Consider the following 19,124-nt stretch of genomic DNA (forward strand, 5'->3'; position numbering starts at 1 on the left):
CTTTTCACACATTTTAACAGGTAAATTTATAATTTATTTTTTTTGGAAATAAGAACAATTTTTTTATGTATGAAAACCAATTTTATTTTTTCCTTTTATATTGAAAAACTTATACATTTCAATAATACATATAAAATTTAAGAACTACATAATTTACACAGAGTTTCAGCTACTTTTATATATTTTCTAATATTTAGATTACTATCTCAATATCTAAATTGAGTTTATAATTTTTTTATGAATGTACACTTTATTTGTTTTTTTTTTATTATGAATCACATCAAACCAAGTTATTTGTTGACTTGTAAAATTATGGGAACAAAATATATGACTAAGTATCCAGCCAAGTGATTAAAATGAATTGAATTATGAACTGTATTACATTATTATTACAAATGAAAATAAATCTTGGACATGGAAGTGCCCAATTAATAGGTATCTTATACTTATTATTCTTGATAAGTACAATATAAAATAAAAAAAGAACATGATCATCATTTAAATAAAATACACCAGAAATATACAAAAAGATGTTTTTGCCAATTGTAATAATTTTGACTAATATTTACAAATATGAATACATTTTGAAAAAATCATTGCACTATTTTTAAAGCTATAATAATTTACTATCACAAAAAATGTGCCTTTTTTTTCAAACAATATCGGTGGGGACTTTCTAACACTAATTACTGACAACATTTAACTCAAATTAACAATCTTTATGTTTTCTTTTCCAACTGTTACTACATAATTATTGGTTGTTTATTTTTTGATGAAGGTTTTTTAAGTCGAAATTTACATTGTCATAAGCATTTAATTATGAGTAATAATTTAGACATTTTTTTAATTGTTATGGAATGCATATTACGATTATATCTATGAACGTTATCAAAAGCACTTTGTCAATTTTCAGTCAAGTTTTTAAATAATTAAGTATTTACAAAGTGATATTCAAACAGAAATCTACGTAAATAGTTGTATCAAATGTTTGCTTGCCATAATTTTCATTATACTATAAGATTTATACACTACAAAACATGGATGGTTTACAATCTTTACAAAGTCCTTTACAATAAGGGTGATTAATATCTACAGTATGCAAATAAAAAATCCTCAAAGAATGAAAAGAAATATCACTACTAATAGCGAGCACAAAGTGTACACTAATGAGTATTTTTATATTTATGATGCAAACATATTAAGAAACTATGTGAAATTCAGCACCATTTCTTAAGATATTTTCACCTTACCATACACTATTATAATTGACATAGCTATAGCTTTGAACTTACTTGTTCAAATTATTGTTGAACTTTATTGTATAAAATGTAGTGATATAGTTTTTGACTATTACAAGGTAGCTAAAATTCTTGTAAATCCAATACCAGCTCCCAGTATAGTCTGTCCTATACCCCATATCATAGCATGTATGGGTGGCATGGCTAAATTGGCGGCTCGGTAAATAAACGCGATAGCAGCGCTAGTAGCTACACCTGATGTAACTGGACTCACCACACCCATCACTATTAACAACACAGGAAAAAACTTCCCATATTTGTGCTTTCTTAGAGTTCCAAAAGCTACAAGTGCTGCACAAGTATGAACAAAGGCAGACGAGCACAATGACCACAAAAACACGGGATACCACATTTCACCAAAAGTATCTAACGGATCCCCTGGAGTCAACCTTAATATATCCACAAATGAATCAAACTCTGATACTCGGAATTCCGACAACATGTCATACATGTTGTCCCAAAAAGTTTTATGCTTTCAGGCATCGGGGCAGTTAAAATCACAAACGTCTTAATGAAACAAAAAGAACCAAAACTTATCGTTTGGTGTGATTTCAAACACCTTCACTTTCGTTGATTAACTAATACTTAGTCATATTGATTAGTGCCAAAATAATGTAACGTATCTTATATATGCACTAGCAATTCGAATTTACAAAAAAATCTTAAGTAAACTATTATATTTATGACAGAGATTAATTTTCGATTTTATTCATTCTTCTGACATTTTTTTATTTTGACATGATATGACAATGACAGTTTATGACATCTCAATTGAGTGACCTAACATCATATGATTCTCAGAATACAAATATTTTAATATCTTCTATAACAATAAAAATATTGCTATTTTTTTGACCACGCATCACATAAAAACCAATGAATATTTTGACATGAAATTTGTAACATTATCATCCAATATAATTGTTGCTTTTATTTTACATCAGATATTCTACCGCCAAACATTACTTACTATTGTCGTGTTCTGGTTTGTAGGGTCAAAGGCGCAAGGGACATAACATCTTAGTCCCCAAAGTTGGTGGCGCATTGGCTATGTAAGGAATGTTTAATATTTTTTATACTGTCAATGTCCATGGGCAGTGGTCACCACTTATCATTAGGTCGCCCCTCCACCTACATATAAAAAAATATCGTATAACGTAGTTACAGCAGCGTATCGTCCTTCAAAATTCTACACGACCGTAGAGAGTTAAAGCAGACCAACAGTTTTACGTGCCATGTGCCATTGCCCACTTTTAAATTTTGCTTTATTCTTCATCATAAAAATAATTTGTAACTGGGTTTCTAAAATGTAGACTTAAATTTTAAAGACCCTGCAATGTTTTTTGTTTAGTTCAAATCTTGCAAGTTTAATGAGAACCACTTTATGAGCCTACGGAGTTGATATTTTACGCGTTGTTGTTGAAAAATTATGTTAAGCATGACTTGTTTCTATATCATTGATTGGCTCCAGACATTAAATATTGTATACTTTAATAGCTTGGTTTTTTAAATAGCAAAAACGATTTTAAGTAAGCTATGGAAAGACAAAGAGAACCATCTCTGTAGCCTGCCTATGAGAAAGTGTATGTCTGAAAGTGAAAGCGACAAATTATATAGTAACGCTTTCAGACAATCTTTGCAGTTGTCACCGTAAAATTAAGCGAAATGTATTAAGCAAAAATTACAAAAATTAAATCACTCTCCACATTATCGCAAATGAGTTTTATGGATTATATTTATTAAAATATTTTAGACTATGTAAACAGTTTTATAACACAGGTTTATTAACTATACCTGACATTTTAAATTTTTAGATGCACTTTATTCCACTTATTCTCACTAGAAATGCTATTTTGGTGCGATTTCGAGATGTAATTTGCTACTAACTTTAGGACACTCGTTCATTTTGTCATGTATCCCTATAAAGTTAAAGATAAAAAAAGAGTTCTCATTTCTACCCTGCATATATGAAACAAGTAAGCTTAAATATTCATTAATTTTGAATGATATTGCATTGGGCAACATTTTATACGACTATCGTCAGTTAGTCTGTCACATTGGAATTTTGATTATACTGAAGTTAGCAGCTAATGCTTAGTCGTTGAAAACAGTAGAATCGATATTTGGTGTTTTGTAGTTTCTATTTCTTTAGCTTTTTAAAGTATAAGAGTGTAATTTTAAATCTATCGTAGACCCTTTAAAGTTTTAAGGTTATTTCGTAACGGTGAGTGATATAATTTAAACATAAGAGCTATACCAATATTCATGACTGGTCAGAAGTTAGTACGCTTCTCCTGTTGCCTTTAGTTGTACTGTCAAAGAGATGTTCATCATATGTATAAACTTCAACATAACCTAAAATACTGTTAAAAAGTGGTAGTTCCGCGTGTTATTTTTAATAATTAATTTTGTTATTAAAATCTTTCTCATTTTATCGCTTTATTTACAATGGGGAAAGTAAGATCAGCTCCGGGCGCCCCTCGGAAAGAGGGGTTCAATAAATCTGGGCACTCGATGAATCCCGAGAGGCCTACGGAGGGTTTAAAAGGGGTTGGTAAACCAAGAACTAAAGGAACCATCAAAAGACTTCAAATGTACCGTAATTTTAAAGCTAAACGAGATAAAACTGGCAAAATTCTCACACCTGCGCCATTTCAAGGCTGGCTTCCATCAGGTACTAGAGCTAGAGTAGAACCGAATCAGAAATGGTTTGGAAACTCTAGGGTTATTTCACAAGGAGCTTTACAGAAATTTCAAGAAGAATTTGGAGCAGCAATCAAGAATCCTTATCAAGTAGTTATGAAGCCAACAAATTTACCTATAACCTTGTTAAATGAAAAAGCTAAACATGCAAGAGTGCATCTCTTAGATACGGAAGGCTTTGATAAAACATTTGGACCAAAGAAACAAAGAAAAAGAGTCAATTTAAAATTTAATGATCTTGAAACTCTGTCTAAAGTAGTTGAAGAAAACACTGAAAAATATGATGAAAGCAAAGATGTGGATAGGGTTCGAGAAGACAGTGGTATGAAGGAAGGACAAAGGGAGTGGATATTCGGAGCTGGAATGAGTAGAAGAATCTGGAATGAACTATACAAAGTTATTGATTCTTCAGATGTACTGTTGCAAATTCTTGATGCAAGGGATCCAATGGGTACCAGAAGTCCGTATGTAGAAAAATTTCTCAGAGAAGAAAAACCACACAAACACTTAATATTTATTTTAAATAAAGTTGATTTAGTTCCCAATTGGGTAACTCAAAGATGGGTTGCTATACTAAGTTCAGAGTATCCAACCGTAGCATTTCATGCTTCTATGACTCACCCATTTGGCAAAGGATCACTTATTAATTTATTGCGACAGTTTGCTAAATTACACATAGATAAGAAACAAATAAGTGTAGGACTTATTGGTTATCCAAATGTTGGCAAATCTTCAGTGATTAATACATTACGAGCAAAAAAAGTCTGTAAAGTGGCTCCTATAGCAGGTGAAACAAAGGTCTGGCAATACATAACACTAATGAGAAGAATATTTTTGATTGATTGCCCAGGAATTGTTTATCCCTCTGCTGAAACAGACACTGAAAAAGTTTTAAAAGGAGTTGTTAGAGTTGAACTTGTGCAAAACCCTGAAGATTATATAGAGGAAGTTATTAAACGAGTTAGAAAGGAATATTTGATAAAAACATATAAAGTTGATGGCTGGACAAATGCAACAGATTTTTTAGAAAAATTGGCAGCTCGCACTGGTAAATTGCTAAAAAAAGGAGAACCTGATGTTCCTTCAGTAGCTAAAATGGTACTCAACGATTGGCAAAGAGGCAAGCTTCCATTTTATGTAGCACCTGAAGGTTTTGAGGTACCTTTATCAAAGCAACTAAATGATGTAAAAACCAAAGAAACAGTGACAAAGAGTGTAGAAGAAAAAACAGATGATTGTCAACAAGAAGCAATAGCAACAGAAACTAATGATGATACAGAAAAGACACCTTTAATAGTAAATAAGTTGGTTATTGCTCAAGATTTTGCTAAAATCCGTGTAGGCTTGCAATTTGATAATGAAGACGATGTTAAGCCTCTTGAAAAGGTTGAAATTCCAGAGGAGTTACAAGGCATTGATGAACAAAATGAGAGCAAGTCACAAAATGGAGATGCAGAAAAAGATATCAATAATGAAGACAGTGATTCAGATATAAGCAGTTTTTATAGTGGTGATGAAAATGTATGTAGTGATGTAGAAGATTATTTAACAAATGACCCTGAAACTGTGAAAGAGAATAAAAGAAGAAGACTGGAAGTTGCCAGTGGTACGTTCACAGTGGAAGAAATGCCAAAAGAAAAACAAAATAAAGTTCCTGTTAAAGCTAAATTGACAGCAAAAGAAAGAAGAGCCCTAGATAGGGCACAAAAGCGTACTAAAACAGGGAGCAACTTTTATGAAGTTTCTAATGTCAAAAATAGAAACAGAAACAGGAAAAGACCTGCATAAATCGTTCTGATTAATCCAGTTTTTTCTAATTTGCTCTTTAAATGGAAAGTGATTTAGAAAGGTCACTTAATGTTATTACAATTATTATATTGTATTTCTTTTTGTCACTGCTGTAATAAAACCATCAAAATTATTAATATTTGTTTTATTGATACATAGATTTTGTTAACATTATTTTTTAAACACACATACACAGTTTAATTAGACACCGTTTTTGTTATTTCTATAAGTTATATTTTATTTTATAAAAAGATTAGGCAAATTACATCAAAATATTTAAATTTAAATAATGTTTTTATAATGGTATATGTCTAATTTTATATGTCTTTTATTATATTTTTCAAAAATAATTTGTTTCTATCCAGATAGAAACAAATTATTTTATATTTTTTTATATAAATGTTTAAATAAATTTTAGATGTCTTCTGGGAGCGAAAGCGATGACGATTATGTGCCGGGTGAGCCGGAAAAAGTGTCGGAAGAAGAATCTGCAGATGATGAAACCGACTTACAGTTTGAAAAAGAACTTGAACACAAAACGAATAAACGAAAATCTGCAAAATCATGCAAGGGTAAAAAGAAAAAAATAAAAAAAACTGTTGAAGACGTTTTTTCTGACTCAAATGAAGAAATACAAGAAAAGAACCTAATATTGGGAGACCCGGAGGAAGAAAAAAAGCGACAGGATGATTTATGGGCAAAGTTTTTGGAGGGAACAGACACTAAACCTAAATCTGCAACAAAAGAATTAAATGACACAAAACTAGTGGCTAAAAATATAGAGCCTAAAAAAGAGGAAAATGTTCAAGAAACAGGAGATGATAAAGAAAGGGAAAGAAGAATATTTGAATTTGCTGGAGAAACTATTGTAGTCGAAAATGACACAATCAAAGAAAAAATTAAAACACCAGAGAGTACAGAAAAGGGTATGAACTAATTTTGTATTCTTAAATCTTCTTAAAATATTATTATTTAATATGTATCATCAAATCCAACTATCAAGTCTTAATTTTTTTTTATTTACATTTTTCAAATCAGTTGGATATTTAATAAAATTTGTTATTATATTTTTTTAGTACAAAAGTTAGATGGACCATCACGAAGTCGCGGAGGGGGATTGTCAAATCTGTTGGGTCAGTTAAATAAAAAAAACCAACTGTCCACTCTGGAAAAGTCTAAACTAGATTGGAATACATATAAAAAAGTGGAAGGAATAGAAGAAGAAATCGTGAATCACAATAAAGGAAAGGCGGGGTATGATATACTTTTTATTCAAATAATGTACATACATATATGAACATTTATTGTAGATGACCTAATTTTTTTTAAAAGTATTTCTATAACACGACTATTTACAAGAAAATGTATAAACCTATACTATATATACCCATTGAATATGTTTTTTAACAATCGAGCGATCTGTGGTGGTATTTTCATATTTTATTATTTGTAACAGTACACATAAGATTTGTACCAATTTTCAGCTCTACAAGAATGATTGTAAGCTTAGCACTGTTTATTGTCTATTTTGACCGGACTGCAAATTGATTTCGAATCTAGTTAGTATTCAATATTTTTATTAAAATGTATTTTTGTTAACATATATTGTTGTTTTTATTTTTAGATATTTGGATCGCCGAGACTTTTTGGATAGGACAGATGTGCGTCAGTATGAGTTAGAGCGGGATTTGCGAATGAGTAAACGAAGCAACCGATAAATAAGAACAATTAATATTTACTATTATACTCACTATGTTATAAGAATTTAATTTGTAGTTGTCACTGACATCTTAATAAAATATGCCAGTGGAAATTCGTTCTTTTATTTTAAATATTGTTTTTTTTTCTTGTTTCAAGTCAAGGTGGTCTCTTAGAATACAAGAAACTTAATTCAAGCTCCGTTTAAGTCGTTTATGGTGAAATCTGTGTTTATCGGATTAAATTATACCACGTGTTTACGTACCAAGTATATGTCAGGTATCCACTAACCAGTACTAGTGTGGAGATGAAGTTTTTGCTCAGCTGCGGGACATTTAGGGAGTGTTACATAAATTTAATTTATTAATTTACCAAAGTTCACAACTATTATATTATACATGTAAAGCTTGTAATCAATTTAAAAATTTTACTTGGTATATAATATAGGTAATATAGGTAAGTACTAAATTTTAATAAATAAAAATAAACGTTTCTGTGTATGTTTGACTTTTTACTTATAGGTAGGGCTTTGTGTAGCCCGTCTGGGTAGGTACCAGCCACTCATATATTCTACCAATAAATAGCAGCACTAAGTATTGTCGAGTTCCGGTTTGAAGGGTTACTCAGCCAGTGCAACTACAGGGACACCATATTAGTTCCCAAGGTTGGTAGCGCATTAGTGATATGAAAAACTATAGCATATGTGCAGTGGTGAAAAACACCTGTTTAATGGATGGCATTATCTCGAGGCGGACACGTCGGAATATCATATTATCTCGTTTTGGACTATTGCTAGATTGTATAATGATTTTGGCTTTTTGGAATAAGTGACTTACATAAGAGTTTGTTATGTAAGTTAACAATGTCGATAAGTTCCCTGCTCGTCCATTATTTGTTTTTCACCTAGGGTTGTGTGTGATCATTAATCGTATGTTGTTAAATAATTTAATAATTTCAAAATAACAGGGAAGTACAGGGAAGGCATTGTTTAACCGCGGCCTTAACCATGTTTTGGACAAATTATGTAATATTAATATTTAATTTATTCTGTGTCAAATTTTTGCTTTTATCATTTAATTTATTCTTACGAATTTGTTTATATTTAGTATCCATGGTTGTATCTTTTTCAGGCAGCTAATCAATAGTCTTTTTGAAGGATCTGTAATCATCTTTGGCATTGGTATAAAATATTGCAAATGTAGCGATGGTGACTGTAAATTGTGCTCCTGAGGTTGTTTTAATTATCGCATGTTCCAATATATATCTTATTTTAGCAAGACAAAAGTAGAGTATAAGGTAATTCAAGCTACCTACTTTTATAATAACGAGTGCCACTGTTTACTAGTTTTTGAGAGGTTTATAATTATTTTAATTAAATTTAATCTATAATAAATATAATAATAATAATAAAGCAAGTATATAATAATAATAATAAAATACGTGAGTTCGTGAAAAGACCATTTTTTATAAACATTTGTTTACTTATTTATAATATAATTGATCGTCAATATGGATTAATATTTTTGGATCGTATTTTAGTATTGAGATATTCTTAACTTCCCGGGGGCGTAAAAGTAGAAATATAAAAAAAAACTTTAGTGTTGTAATGAAAATAACATATTTGTAATATTAAAGTGCTGTGTTGAGATACTCTCACAGTTCTCTGCAAATTAGTTCAATATCAACGCACATAGCTATTATTTTGTGTTTCGTTTGCCAATAAGTTTAAGTAACAACCTCGCAAGGTCCATTTCATCCATTCGACTCAATCACGTCAATGAATATGACTCGAGGCAATCAATTTCAATCTGCGAATATATACAATACCACGATCGACCGTGTTCGACCGTCGGAACGATTTGCACAGTTTGTGCTAATCAAGCACTAAATAGCCTATTTGTCGAAGCGTCACATCGCAGTAGTGAACTTGCCTTTGAGACTTCCTGACGCCTTCAAATAAAATATAGTGAATGATTGCATTGGGTTAAATTGATTTTAGATATGAACTGAGGTAAATATTTGATCAAAATGACAACTTACGGAAGATGGACGATGTTTGAAGAAACAATGGACCGCATTCAGGTGGGTGAATTAATTTAGGACAATAATAGGATGAATAATTTTTACATAAATCATAAAATAAATGGTTTCTAAATTATTTAAACATTAGACGTTTATAGTGATTACAATAATCTGATAGGATTGCTAAGAATAATTTTATTATTAAGTAGTAAATATGTAATTATTTTTTCAAGCGATTTTCAATTTCATTATCACGTATGACGTTTTTAATACAGATCGGGCGTATTTCCATCTAATTGCTTGAACTGTTAAAAAGTTTAGTTACATCTGATATTTTTGTGAATCATAAATATCAATTTGAATATATATACAAATTTGAATTGAATAAATCCGAGCTTAGCTTAGCTTACTCTATGGGACTTCGTTCGATAAAATTGAACCAAAAATTGCACCTATTGGATGCTCCGACTTCATCGAAAGAGGAAGAAACTAACACACGCACTTTCGTATTTATATTATTAAAGGAATGTATGTGTATATATTCTGGTAAAGAGTTAATTACCTACCTAGTAGCTTAAACATTATTTTTGATCATATTATACCGCCAATTATTAATTTATATACTGTAGCACCCGAGAGCGTCGTCGTGAAAATCTCAACGGATTATGAAAATATTTTGATACTAGGTAATTTTATTATGCAACGCTAACAGTTGACTAAGCGTCTGCTTCACGATGAATAGCTTAGGCGACTATATTATTATGAAATACCAAGCTTTATAGTAGGTATATTTACATTTATTTTTGGTTTCTTAGTTTTTTGGGATTATCATCTAGGACCAAAATAGGTTAGCAAAAAAGCAGATAATCTAATTTACTGCGTAAAATACGTAGTGAATTGAAGTATGTAAGTATCTTTTAAAGCGGAAAGTGTAGGCTCTTCATTTTCTTTGAAAATAAAAATTCGTTTAGGTTTTTAAAAAAACGTTTGATATTTTTTTTATTGATAGACATTTTAATATGGGGTATATAATTTTAATTGTACTATTCAATGTTTAACAATTGCCAATTATTTTAATTTTTTTTTGTAATTTAAATTATAATATAATATTCATTTTAGTCTTTAGTTACAGTTAAAATCAAGGCACATTATAATCTTTAGTGAATCTTAGTGAAATTAAAATACCATATTACAGAATACCTATCTGCCCACTTTAAGATACAAGGTATTTAATAAAATAGCGACATTTAGATGACGTAATCTGGAGCGGTGAACGTAGCCGAAAGGAAAAGTGGGCGAACTACCTGAACTTAATAAGTTTGCCTCGAGAAGCGCCTACGCATAGCCACTCGTCACTACCCTTCCTACGATGTTTTGAAAATATTAGTTGAAGAATAGTAAAATATTTGTTAATATATAAGAGTTTTGTTATATCATTTAAATGATTAATATTAATTTTAAGAATAACTTAAATTGTGTTTTAATAATTTATGCCATTTTGCCTACGTTGATTATAATAAGTTACATATGTATTTTAAAAGTGATTAGTATAAGAATTGTTTTTTAAGTGAAAAATAAATTTGCTCTAAATGGTATTTATAATAATAGCCTTTAAATATGGTTTAAACTTTAAACACGTCGACTTTATGCCTATAAAGCTGACTTTATAAACATTAAAAATAAAACTACAGCAAGAGCTTTTCAATTCAGACATGAAATGTAATTAATATTCTCGATCCTCTACTGCAATTAAATTAAAACGTCTGCGTCAGACTAGTTGTTTGAAGGTTTCGAAACAATATTCCTATTGTCGAGTTCATAATATTTGCTCAGGTGTGTATGGTGCGATGCGATACCTTTAAATGAATGAGCCACAAATAGTGCGGTGAAGTGCGCATGTGTACTCTCGCTCGATAACCGCACTACGCCCGTGGCCGAGGCACGTGTCCATGTGATCGGTCGAAGGGACCACGAGATGAAGGAGGCTGAGCCGCGACCCCATGCGGTTGCGATCGCAACGTAGCGGGTCGGCACTCGGCAGTCGGCGCACGAGGGCCGCGTGAAGGCGCGGGGTGAGCTTGCGCGCGACCGTTCTATCGTGCCGTGCGGAGTGCCAGTCGCACGCTCGCATTTATCGGGGCGGGTGTCAGTCCGGTGTCATCGTTGTAGAAATCCGTAATCTAGTTTCTTGGATTATTTCTTTACGAGTGTCTCCTTATCACATGATTGCTATGGGAATTTTCATGTGATGTGCCAAATTTTATCTTGATAACCGTGCCGTGCTGCAATATAGAGAACTCGTGGGGTACGCTTTTTTGGAAAAGTGTTTTTCTTGTTGGTGCGAGGCGTCTGTGGGACCGGGCGCGGGCGGCGCGCGGGCCCGTAGTGTCGGGTCGGTGGATGGTGCGGCGCGGGCGGGCGCCGGGGCGCGGCCGGCGGCGCCGCTAGCAAAATGTCGATACCCCTGGGCCGGGAGACTGTTCTCCCCACGCAGGTGAGTTCGAGCTTTTCTCGTTTTTCCGTATACAGTAAACGGACGCGCGGCAACTTCCACGATTGCCTGCGTGAAGATTAAATTTTATTTAATTCGTTTTTTGTATTTCGTTTAATGGCGGGTACGCTTAATATTTTCCGTACGTTGACTCTATAATAGTCTCTTGTAAATTTTCTGGTTTGTTAGTATTTTTTAACGTTGTTTATTTTCATTAACTTGTGCTTATTCATTTCGCAGAACATTTTTGACTGTTATATTTTCATTTATATCGAATGTTTAAATCTAAAATATAAAAGGACGAAGTAAGTATTCTTATTCAATATATTTATATCATACTTATATATGTATTCTTACTTGTTTTATTAAAAAAACGTTTTAAATTGATGAAAATATATCGAATGTTAAGCATGAATTTCGTAATCCTGATCATTGTTTTCGAAACTTAACAGATTTCTTCACATATATAGGTATAGGTATATTTAATTAACAATCCATAATATCAACGATGATCAAAATTCAAGTAGTTATTACATATATCAAAGATCAAAACATACCAAGTATGAGATGTCTTCGATACTAAGATTACATGTACTTACCTAATACATTAAAAAAAAAAATTTTTTTTTTTTTATAGACAATTATTTATTCTGTTCTTTGAGGTTTGTACATTGAAGTATTAGCACTAGGTATGGGGTTACTAAGTACCAGTCACTACTTAAATGCTTTTGATATTTTTGAAGTATGTATTATAGCAAAAAGTAATAAGGTATTAAAAACCCTTACTTTAACTAAAACGTTGGGTTGTTTACCTTATTAATAATTTTAATTGTTATTACATAAGTTGTTCTTGAGAAATGCGATGATGGCGAACTACAAAGTAATATCAGGGTTTCTTTCATTGCGAAGAATGGAATACTAAAAGTGAAGACAACTATCAAGAAATGTATAAAAAGAGTTCTTAACGAAATACAATACCAAACGGGAAGACCTAGATTTTTTCATTCTATATAAATTGTGTTTGATTTTGTAAAGGTATCTTTCATCCATGAACTTTAGAAAATGTAATGCCATTAAGAATATAGCTTTTATATAACACAACTATAGGTACTATACTGTTCTAACATTCTCTTATCAAATGTAATCATGAACTGCGAAGGAAGTAAGTGAACAGGTTGACCGCTCTCTTATCAAACTCGTTATCGAGAGAAGTGTTTCGCGGAATCATTTTATTCATCATTCATTTTCGTCTTGGAAGTTCTAAAAATAATATATTCCTTAATTTATGGAGAAAAAAGTTTTATACATTAAAAATTACATTTAAGCGATTCTGTGTTGTTAAATGGAATTAGATATATTAAATTTTAACTACACATTTCTTACTTTTACACCGTAAATAATATGCAAATATGTTTATTCTTATATTCTATTATTATTTTAGTGTAGGTATCTCTAATATAAAAGCCGAATATAATAAACAAACTAGTTTTATAATTCAAACATAGTATGTATCTGTTTAATGTATAACTTTGTTTGTTATCTCATCATAACTAAACCAGTACGTCGATCTTAATAAAATTTGACACATGTCTGGGACCTAAGTAAGACATGTATGGACGGCACACTTCCTACGAACATACAAGACAATTTTATTGTTAGATATAGTAACATCGAATCTGCTAAGTGGCTTTTGCAGACGAGATTTAAGCCCCTTTAAATTTTAATTGAACATATAGAATTTTGAGTTGAGTACATAATTAGTTCTTAAAATGTTCCGAAATAACTTAATTACAAACTTATATTCGGTTGTAGTAAATATTAACAATGTTATGCCTTCTGGAAATTCTAATATTCTAGAACAATGTAAATTGTAAACTGAAAGTTTTCACTAAAAATGTCGTCACGTATGTTATTATGAATAAAATAAATAAAAGTAAGAAATCGGGCCATAATTATTAGTATGAAGATTTTATAAAATATTTATCTAAAATAAAATAAATAAAATGAACGTTATATAAAACTTGTTATCTTTGAAAACTATTTACAAATAAATATACAGTAAATTATTTGTAATTTTTACTGTGACGTGTGTAATATTCGACAGTGTGCACCGTTTGAAACAAATGAATTTTCCTGGAGAAGCTAGCGGTCATAGTTCAAGGCTCTATCGATCCAGGAGTGCGAGGTCGCTCTTTACAGATTTGGCTGCTTGGCTCGTTACGAAAATAACTTCTACGTTCAGCGTATGACGAGTATTTACAATAAGGCTTTGTCGCTTACACGATACATAATAATTGATCGTGTATTTTTGATAAGCTACTTGAAAATTAAAAAAATATTAACAAGTAAAATATTTATTTCATTCGGATTTCTTGAGTTGTATTACCTCTAGGTAATACTACTTACATATTGCATGCAGGTCAATTCATTTCTTTATAAGCTTCTAGATATGTAAATCGCCGAGGACACATGAAAATTAGACTATATTTTGCAGAGTCTGTCGAAAAAGCTATTAAATTAGTTTGTGTAACTATAGGCACAAAAGACAACATTTTAGCTCCCAAGATTAGTTTCGCATTGGCGATGTAAGGAATGGTTAATATTTCTTATAGCGCCAAAGTATATAGCGGTGGTCATTAACCATCAAGTGGCCCAGTTAAACGTCCGCCTACCAATAGTGTATAGTAAAACCAAGTAAAATATCGTAAGTGAATCAAATAATATATAGAATAAAAAAAAATAAATGTTGAGTTTTAACTATTACGTTAGGAAATGAAAATACAGATGTCGCAATAACTGTTGCCTATACTAAAAAATCGTCTGTTAACTTGGCTTGTGGCAACAAATCGATATTGCTATGAACATAATACACAACTTATGTATATAAGATAAATTATACACAGTTAAGTCTGTCCTTGCTCGCCGTTAATAAGATGATGAGAACACAAAGAGCATCTTACTTTTTAAAAACTTTTACTTAATTCATTTGTTACGAACTATATTGGTTTTGTAAATTCATATAAGTTCTACTTAATAGATGAGCTGAACTTTTGCATACTATTTTGTTGCCGCTTACAATTTAATCTATTATATTAAATATTGTTTTTTTTTTAATGGCTGCCAAATAAGATCTTGTTTTTATGAATTATTTTTTGTAGATTTTATATTTAAGTTTTACTTTTAATGCAATTGTTATACTTAATATGAACTAATTTAAAAATGAAGAGGAAATATTAACGAGTAAAATTTTAATAGTATTGTAAAACGCTAAAATTTAATAATGATTTATACGGATATAAAAATCTATTTTATACTTAGATAACCATGCAAACTAAGTACGAGGAAGATATTTTGAGTGCTAGTATATGCAATAGGTAATTATCTTATAATTTACATAAAGATGTGTAATATGTTAGCGGATTTATAATTTGAGTAAAGTATGCAGGATTTGCTTATTTCTTGTTACATAGTTCTCGTATGATTCATTGTAGGTTGACTCTTCAATACAGTGCAAAATAAAACATTGTAGAGTATAAATTATTATACTCTGAAGATATTACCTTCTCAACTTGCGTAGACTAATATAATAAATACAGTGCGCTGTCGTTATTGTTTTAATAGAACGAGGAAGACAATCTCGGCAGTATAAAGTACAAAAGATAATTAATTTTTCCACTAACTTAAAACTTTTTACACATATAATTAATAATGTTTTTTTTTTAATTTACAGAAATATTTAATATTTTAAAGTTTTACCTCTAAGGAGTTCGAAACGTAAATGTGACATGTTTTATTGATTTATAGAATAATCGTGATTAGAACGTCGGGTTTCAACTTCGTTAGAAAGTAGACGTTAGAAGACAAATTGTTTTCACGGTTATACTACACCTTACAACGCCAATAAATCGTCAGTAAGCGGTTTATAGATTGTAGTTGATAAGTATGGTTACTGATACAGTAATTGGATTGATCAGTAATTTCGCCAATATATATTAAGTAAGATCAGAAAATCAAACTCGAAAATAACGCCTTGGAGTGTCCATGGGATCTATACTTACACCACATAGAGACACTGTACGCATCCTACTGGTGGTCTTATTAAGATAATGAGGCGGTGGGTGGGTCATTAGAACTCACTTGCGTAAAATTTACTTACCTAAGCAAACATTATACAGTGTATTTTATGCGTACTCTCATAAAATATTCTCGTTACATTTTAATTTATATTTACAATAATGTAATATAAATCCCATAACAGTGCATTAGTGCAACACTGAAAATAAATATAAGTAAATCATATAGATAAAATATTTAACAAATATATCTACATTCTGTGTTTTAATTAGTTTCTTACAAAAGTATAAGTTATTATCAGATCAAAGCTTCGTCAGCTAGAATTTCCTTTGGAATGTGCCATCGTTTGTCGTTATAATATCCCTTGTTTGCAGCAAGTAAAGCTATTTCTATATCAGAAGTGCTCTATCTTTGCGTCGCCCGGCACATTAGTAACTGGACTTCGCTTTGACGGCTGGATGCTTTCACGAACGCTGTTACAATGTAGTCAAGCGTAGACTTGTCTGGACGTTGCGAACAATATTTGTACTTCGTCTTATTATTTATAAGACGAGTATAAAGCGATTCAAGACTATTACTATTCGAGTTCTAGTTGCCAAACTTCTGAAATGAAATTTTTAATTACAATTGCATCAAACTTTCGTAATTGTACAAAAAAAACTACCTTATAAATTCTTGTAGTTACTTGCAAATGTTAATATAACTTAGCATGTCGACGACACCGAATATTTTTTATTGCTTTAGAGATAAGAAGAAAGCGTTATGCGCATAAAATTTTGTAAGACATTTAATGTAGGTTAAAATTATTACAGTAAATATTATAACTGCAATAAATCGCTGCTTTTCAAATATATCGTATCCTAATTCTCAAAGAATATATATGATTGATTGAATTTTGTTTTCTTTGACAAATATTTTTTATATAAGGTTAAAAATATTCTTTATTTATAAATATGATTATTTACGATTAGCGTGTGAAGTCATATTTCCTATAGTTTTTTTATCGGTACTGATACGTTTTGATAACACGATAAGAGAACTGTTTTGGCTATCGAATATTGCGAAACACAAGATAAGAATATTTCAAATCTTACTTTCATAAAATATAGTCTAAAATTAAAATTTTATAAACTTTTAAAAGCCTGAGAATGAATCAACTTATACAAACAACGATAAAGCAGTGTCACACTTAATCACTATAGTTTAACAAACTGATAAAAAATATTATATTTTAGTAGTAATTTACGCTAAGTAAGGTTCACCTTTAAATTTACTAGAGCATTACGTCGTTAAGATATTTAAAGTATTGAGGAATGGAATGAAAATACACGAAATAATTTAGTTTTAGAAAATTTTTGATGTATGATATTGCTGTAGAATGATTTGAATCTTGCATGGTAAGTTATCAAACGATTTCTTAAAATATATATTTAGATTTTTAAAATCTAAAGTCTTCCTTAAAGCGGACTTGTTTTCGCCAATTAGTAAAAAACCGGTGCATCCGAATACCACATTACACGTAAGTAGTACGAGACTCGCGTGCGTGGTTTCGTGGAACTATCAGTTCCTTAAATAACCCTGAAGCCGGTAATTCGACTTCTTACCAGCCGTCCTCGGCGGTGTCCTTTAGTCCACTTTTGGAGAATGCTCCCCAGTTCCCATATTTGGCTACATAATAATCCATCCTTCCATATCTCTGGAAGCTTCGATTGTTCGCCCTAGTTTGGAAGTTGAAGGAATTTTTGTTGTTTTTCATTTTAGAAGGTAAAAACTAAAAATGTTGTTTGGTGAAATATATTTATCAAGTTGGTGAATTGAAAAGTGTGAAAGTTTACTATCTTTGTTAAGAGAAATATGAAATTCAAAGATTTAATTTACCTAATTAATTTTATTTAGTTTTTAAAGTGACATTTAAATTAAGTTGAATGTATGCATGTTGCATGTAAACAATTCAGAGCTTACGTCTAAATGCGGGGTGTCGCAAGGCGAGCTCGTCGGCGGCCAGCACCTTATACGGGGACCACGAGGCCGTAGCGCACTCGCTCCTGGCGTCCGGCGCCCGGCTGCTGGCAAAAGCCGGACTTGTCCCTGGTTTTCTTGTACTATAAATAATATAATGATTGAATTTTCATAAGTCAGATACTAGTTATTAAGCTTATGTTTTTATGATCGTTTCTAAATGTTTGCCTTTGTCTATATAAGTGACGTGTTCATTTGGATTTTGGTTTGAACTCGATTCTTAATCACCACAGCCACACTACTTACAGTTACAAAATTTAAAATGCAGGGCAGGGGCTTGTATTTTCTAAAGACTGAAAAACTGTGAACGTTGTAAGACATTCTATAGTATATGTAGTATCAGCATTGCACCCGTGCAAAGCCGGGGTGGATCGCTAGTTAAAATATAAATATGTAACTTCTTTATTTATGCCACAACTTATGCTCCGTCTAGGGATACTTTTGATGTCAATGCCTTAAGATTTCTGTTAACCTTTATAAACTTGTGCCTTTATTCACAAAGGCCAGCAGTTATTTGTTACAAATTACAGTTTTAAGGCTAAATATTCATATTTATCAAGCCTCTTTCTCTTTGTTTTTTTTTATTCATTGAGCACAAAGAGACAGAGGTATAATAAAACAAACAAGCTTACTACACTAAATATATCTATCGCTACTTCAAATGCATATCCGTGAACAATGTAATCCATCATCTATCCGATCTATAGAATCAATTACTTTCCCAAGTGGATGGCCGTTGGGTCCGTGAGATAAGACACGATGCGAAAACTAGCGCAAATACTCTTTACAACCTAATTGACTTTCAGCCTTTGGCTATTGGGCTGTTTCGTACTTGACGAAGCGACACGCAGTTTCTAATCCAATGTAGACCTAATTGCTTGCGGCACTTAGTACTTTATGAGCTAATACAAGCTTCGGATTACAGTCGGTAAAACAGAAAGATCTTAACACTTTACAAACGGCGTTTAAAAATAACTCTTAGAACCCAGGTTTTATAGACCATTTAAGATAAGTATTAATGAAAAGTTTAC

General features: G+C 31.3%; 4 protein-coding genes across 6 annotated transcripts in view; 2 read left to right on the top strand and 2 right to left on the bottom strand.

Moving 5' to 3' along the window:
• Positions 1 to 19,124, bottom strand: part of LOC113402931 (pyrimidodiazepine synthase-like) — a 186,134-nt gene that overhangs the window by 27,238 nt on the left and 139,772 nt on the right. The window lies entirely within an intron of this gene.
• On the bottom strand, positions 231 to 2,031 carry LOC113402933 (transmembrane protein 170A). The gene has a single exon (XM_026643297.2). It carries the CDS (start codon positions 1,747 to 1,749, stop codon positions 1,351 to 1,353), a length of 399 nt encoding a protein of 132 aa, XP_026499082.2. The 5' UTR covers positions 1,750 to 2,031; the 3' UTR covers positions 231 to 1,350.
• On the top strand, positions 3,591 to 7,602 carry LOC113402914 (uncharacterized). Its single transcript, XM_026643272.2, has 4 exons — positions 3,591 to 5,750; positions 6,208 to 6,715; positions 6,866 to 7,043; positions 7,414 to 7,602. The coding sequence occupies exons 1-4, from the start codon at positions 3,747 to 3,749 to the stop codon at positions 7,505 to 7,507; spliced, it is 2,784 nt and encodes a 927-aa protein (XP_026499057.2). The 5' UTR covers positions 3,591 to 3,746; the 3' UTR covers positions 7,508 to 7,602.
• The window catches only part of LOC113403044 (breast cancer anti-estrogen resistance protein 1), a 58,599-nt gene continuing 48,878 nt past the window's right edge, over positions 9,404 to 19,124 (top strand). Inside the window, exon 1 of one of the 3 annotated variants that reach the window (XM_026643464.2) lies at positions 9,404 to 9,569. In XM_026643464.2, coding sequence (XP_026499249.1) covers positions 9,516 to 9,569 — 54 coding nt within the window. In that variant the 5' untranslated portion in view covers positions 9,404 to 9,515. Of the gene's footprint in view, positions 9,570 to 11,459; positions 12,004 to 12,096; positions 12,306 to 19,124 lie in introns of those variants that run through there. The other 2 variants (XM_026643465.2, XM_026643466.2) reach the window with 2 other exon arrangements.

This window comes from Vanessa tameamea, chromosome 16, assembly GCF_037043105.1.
Source record: "Vanessa tameamea isolate UH-Manoa-2023 chromosome 16, ilVanTame1 primary haplotype, whole genome shotgun sequence".
NCBI classification, from domain to species: domain Eukaryota; kingdom Metazoa; phylum Arthropoda; class Insecta; order Lepidoptera; family Nymphalidae; genus Vanessa; species Vanessa tameamea.

Bases quoted from the DNA above. Each gene is read 5' to 3' on its own strand.
- LOC113402933 (XM_026643297.2), bottom strand. From the start codon at position 1,749: ATGTATGACATGTTGTCGGAATTCCGAGTATCAGAGTTTGATTCATTT.
- LOC113402914 (XM_026643272.2), top strand. From the start codon at position 3,747: ATGGGGAAAGTAAGATCAGCTCCGGGCGCCCCTCGGAAAGAGGGGTTC. The intron at 5,751-6,207 runs GTCAAAAATAGA...AATAAATTTTAG, and splicing joins ACTTTTATGAAGTTTCTAAT to ATGTCTTCTGGGAGCGAAAG. The intron at 7,044-7,413 runs GTATGATATACT...TTTTATTTTTAG, and splicing joins CACAATAAAGGAAAGGCGGG to ATATTTGGATCGCCGAGACT.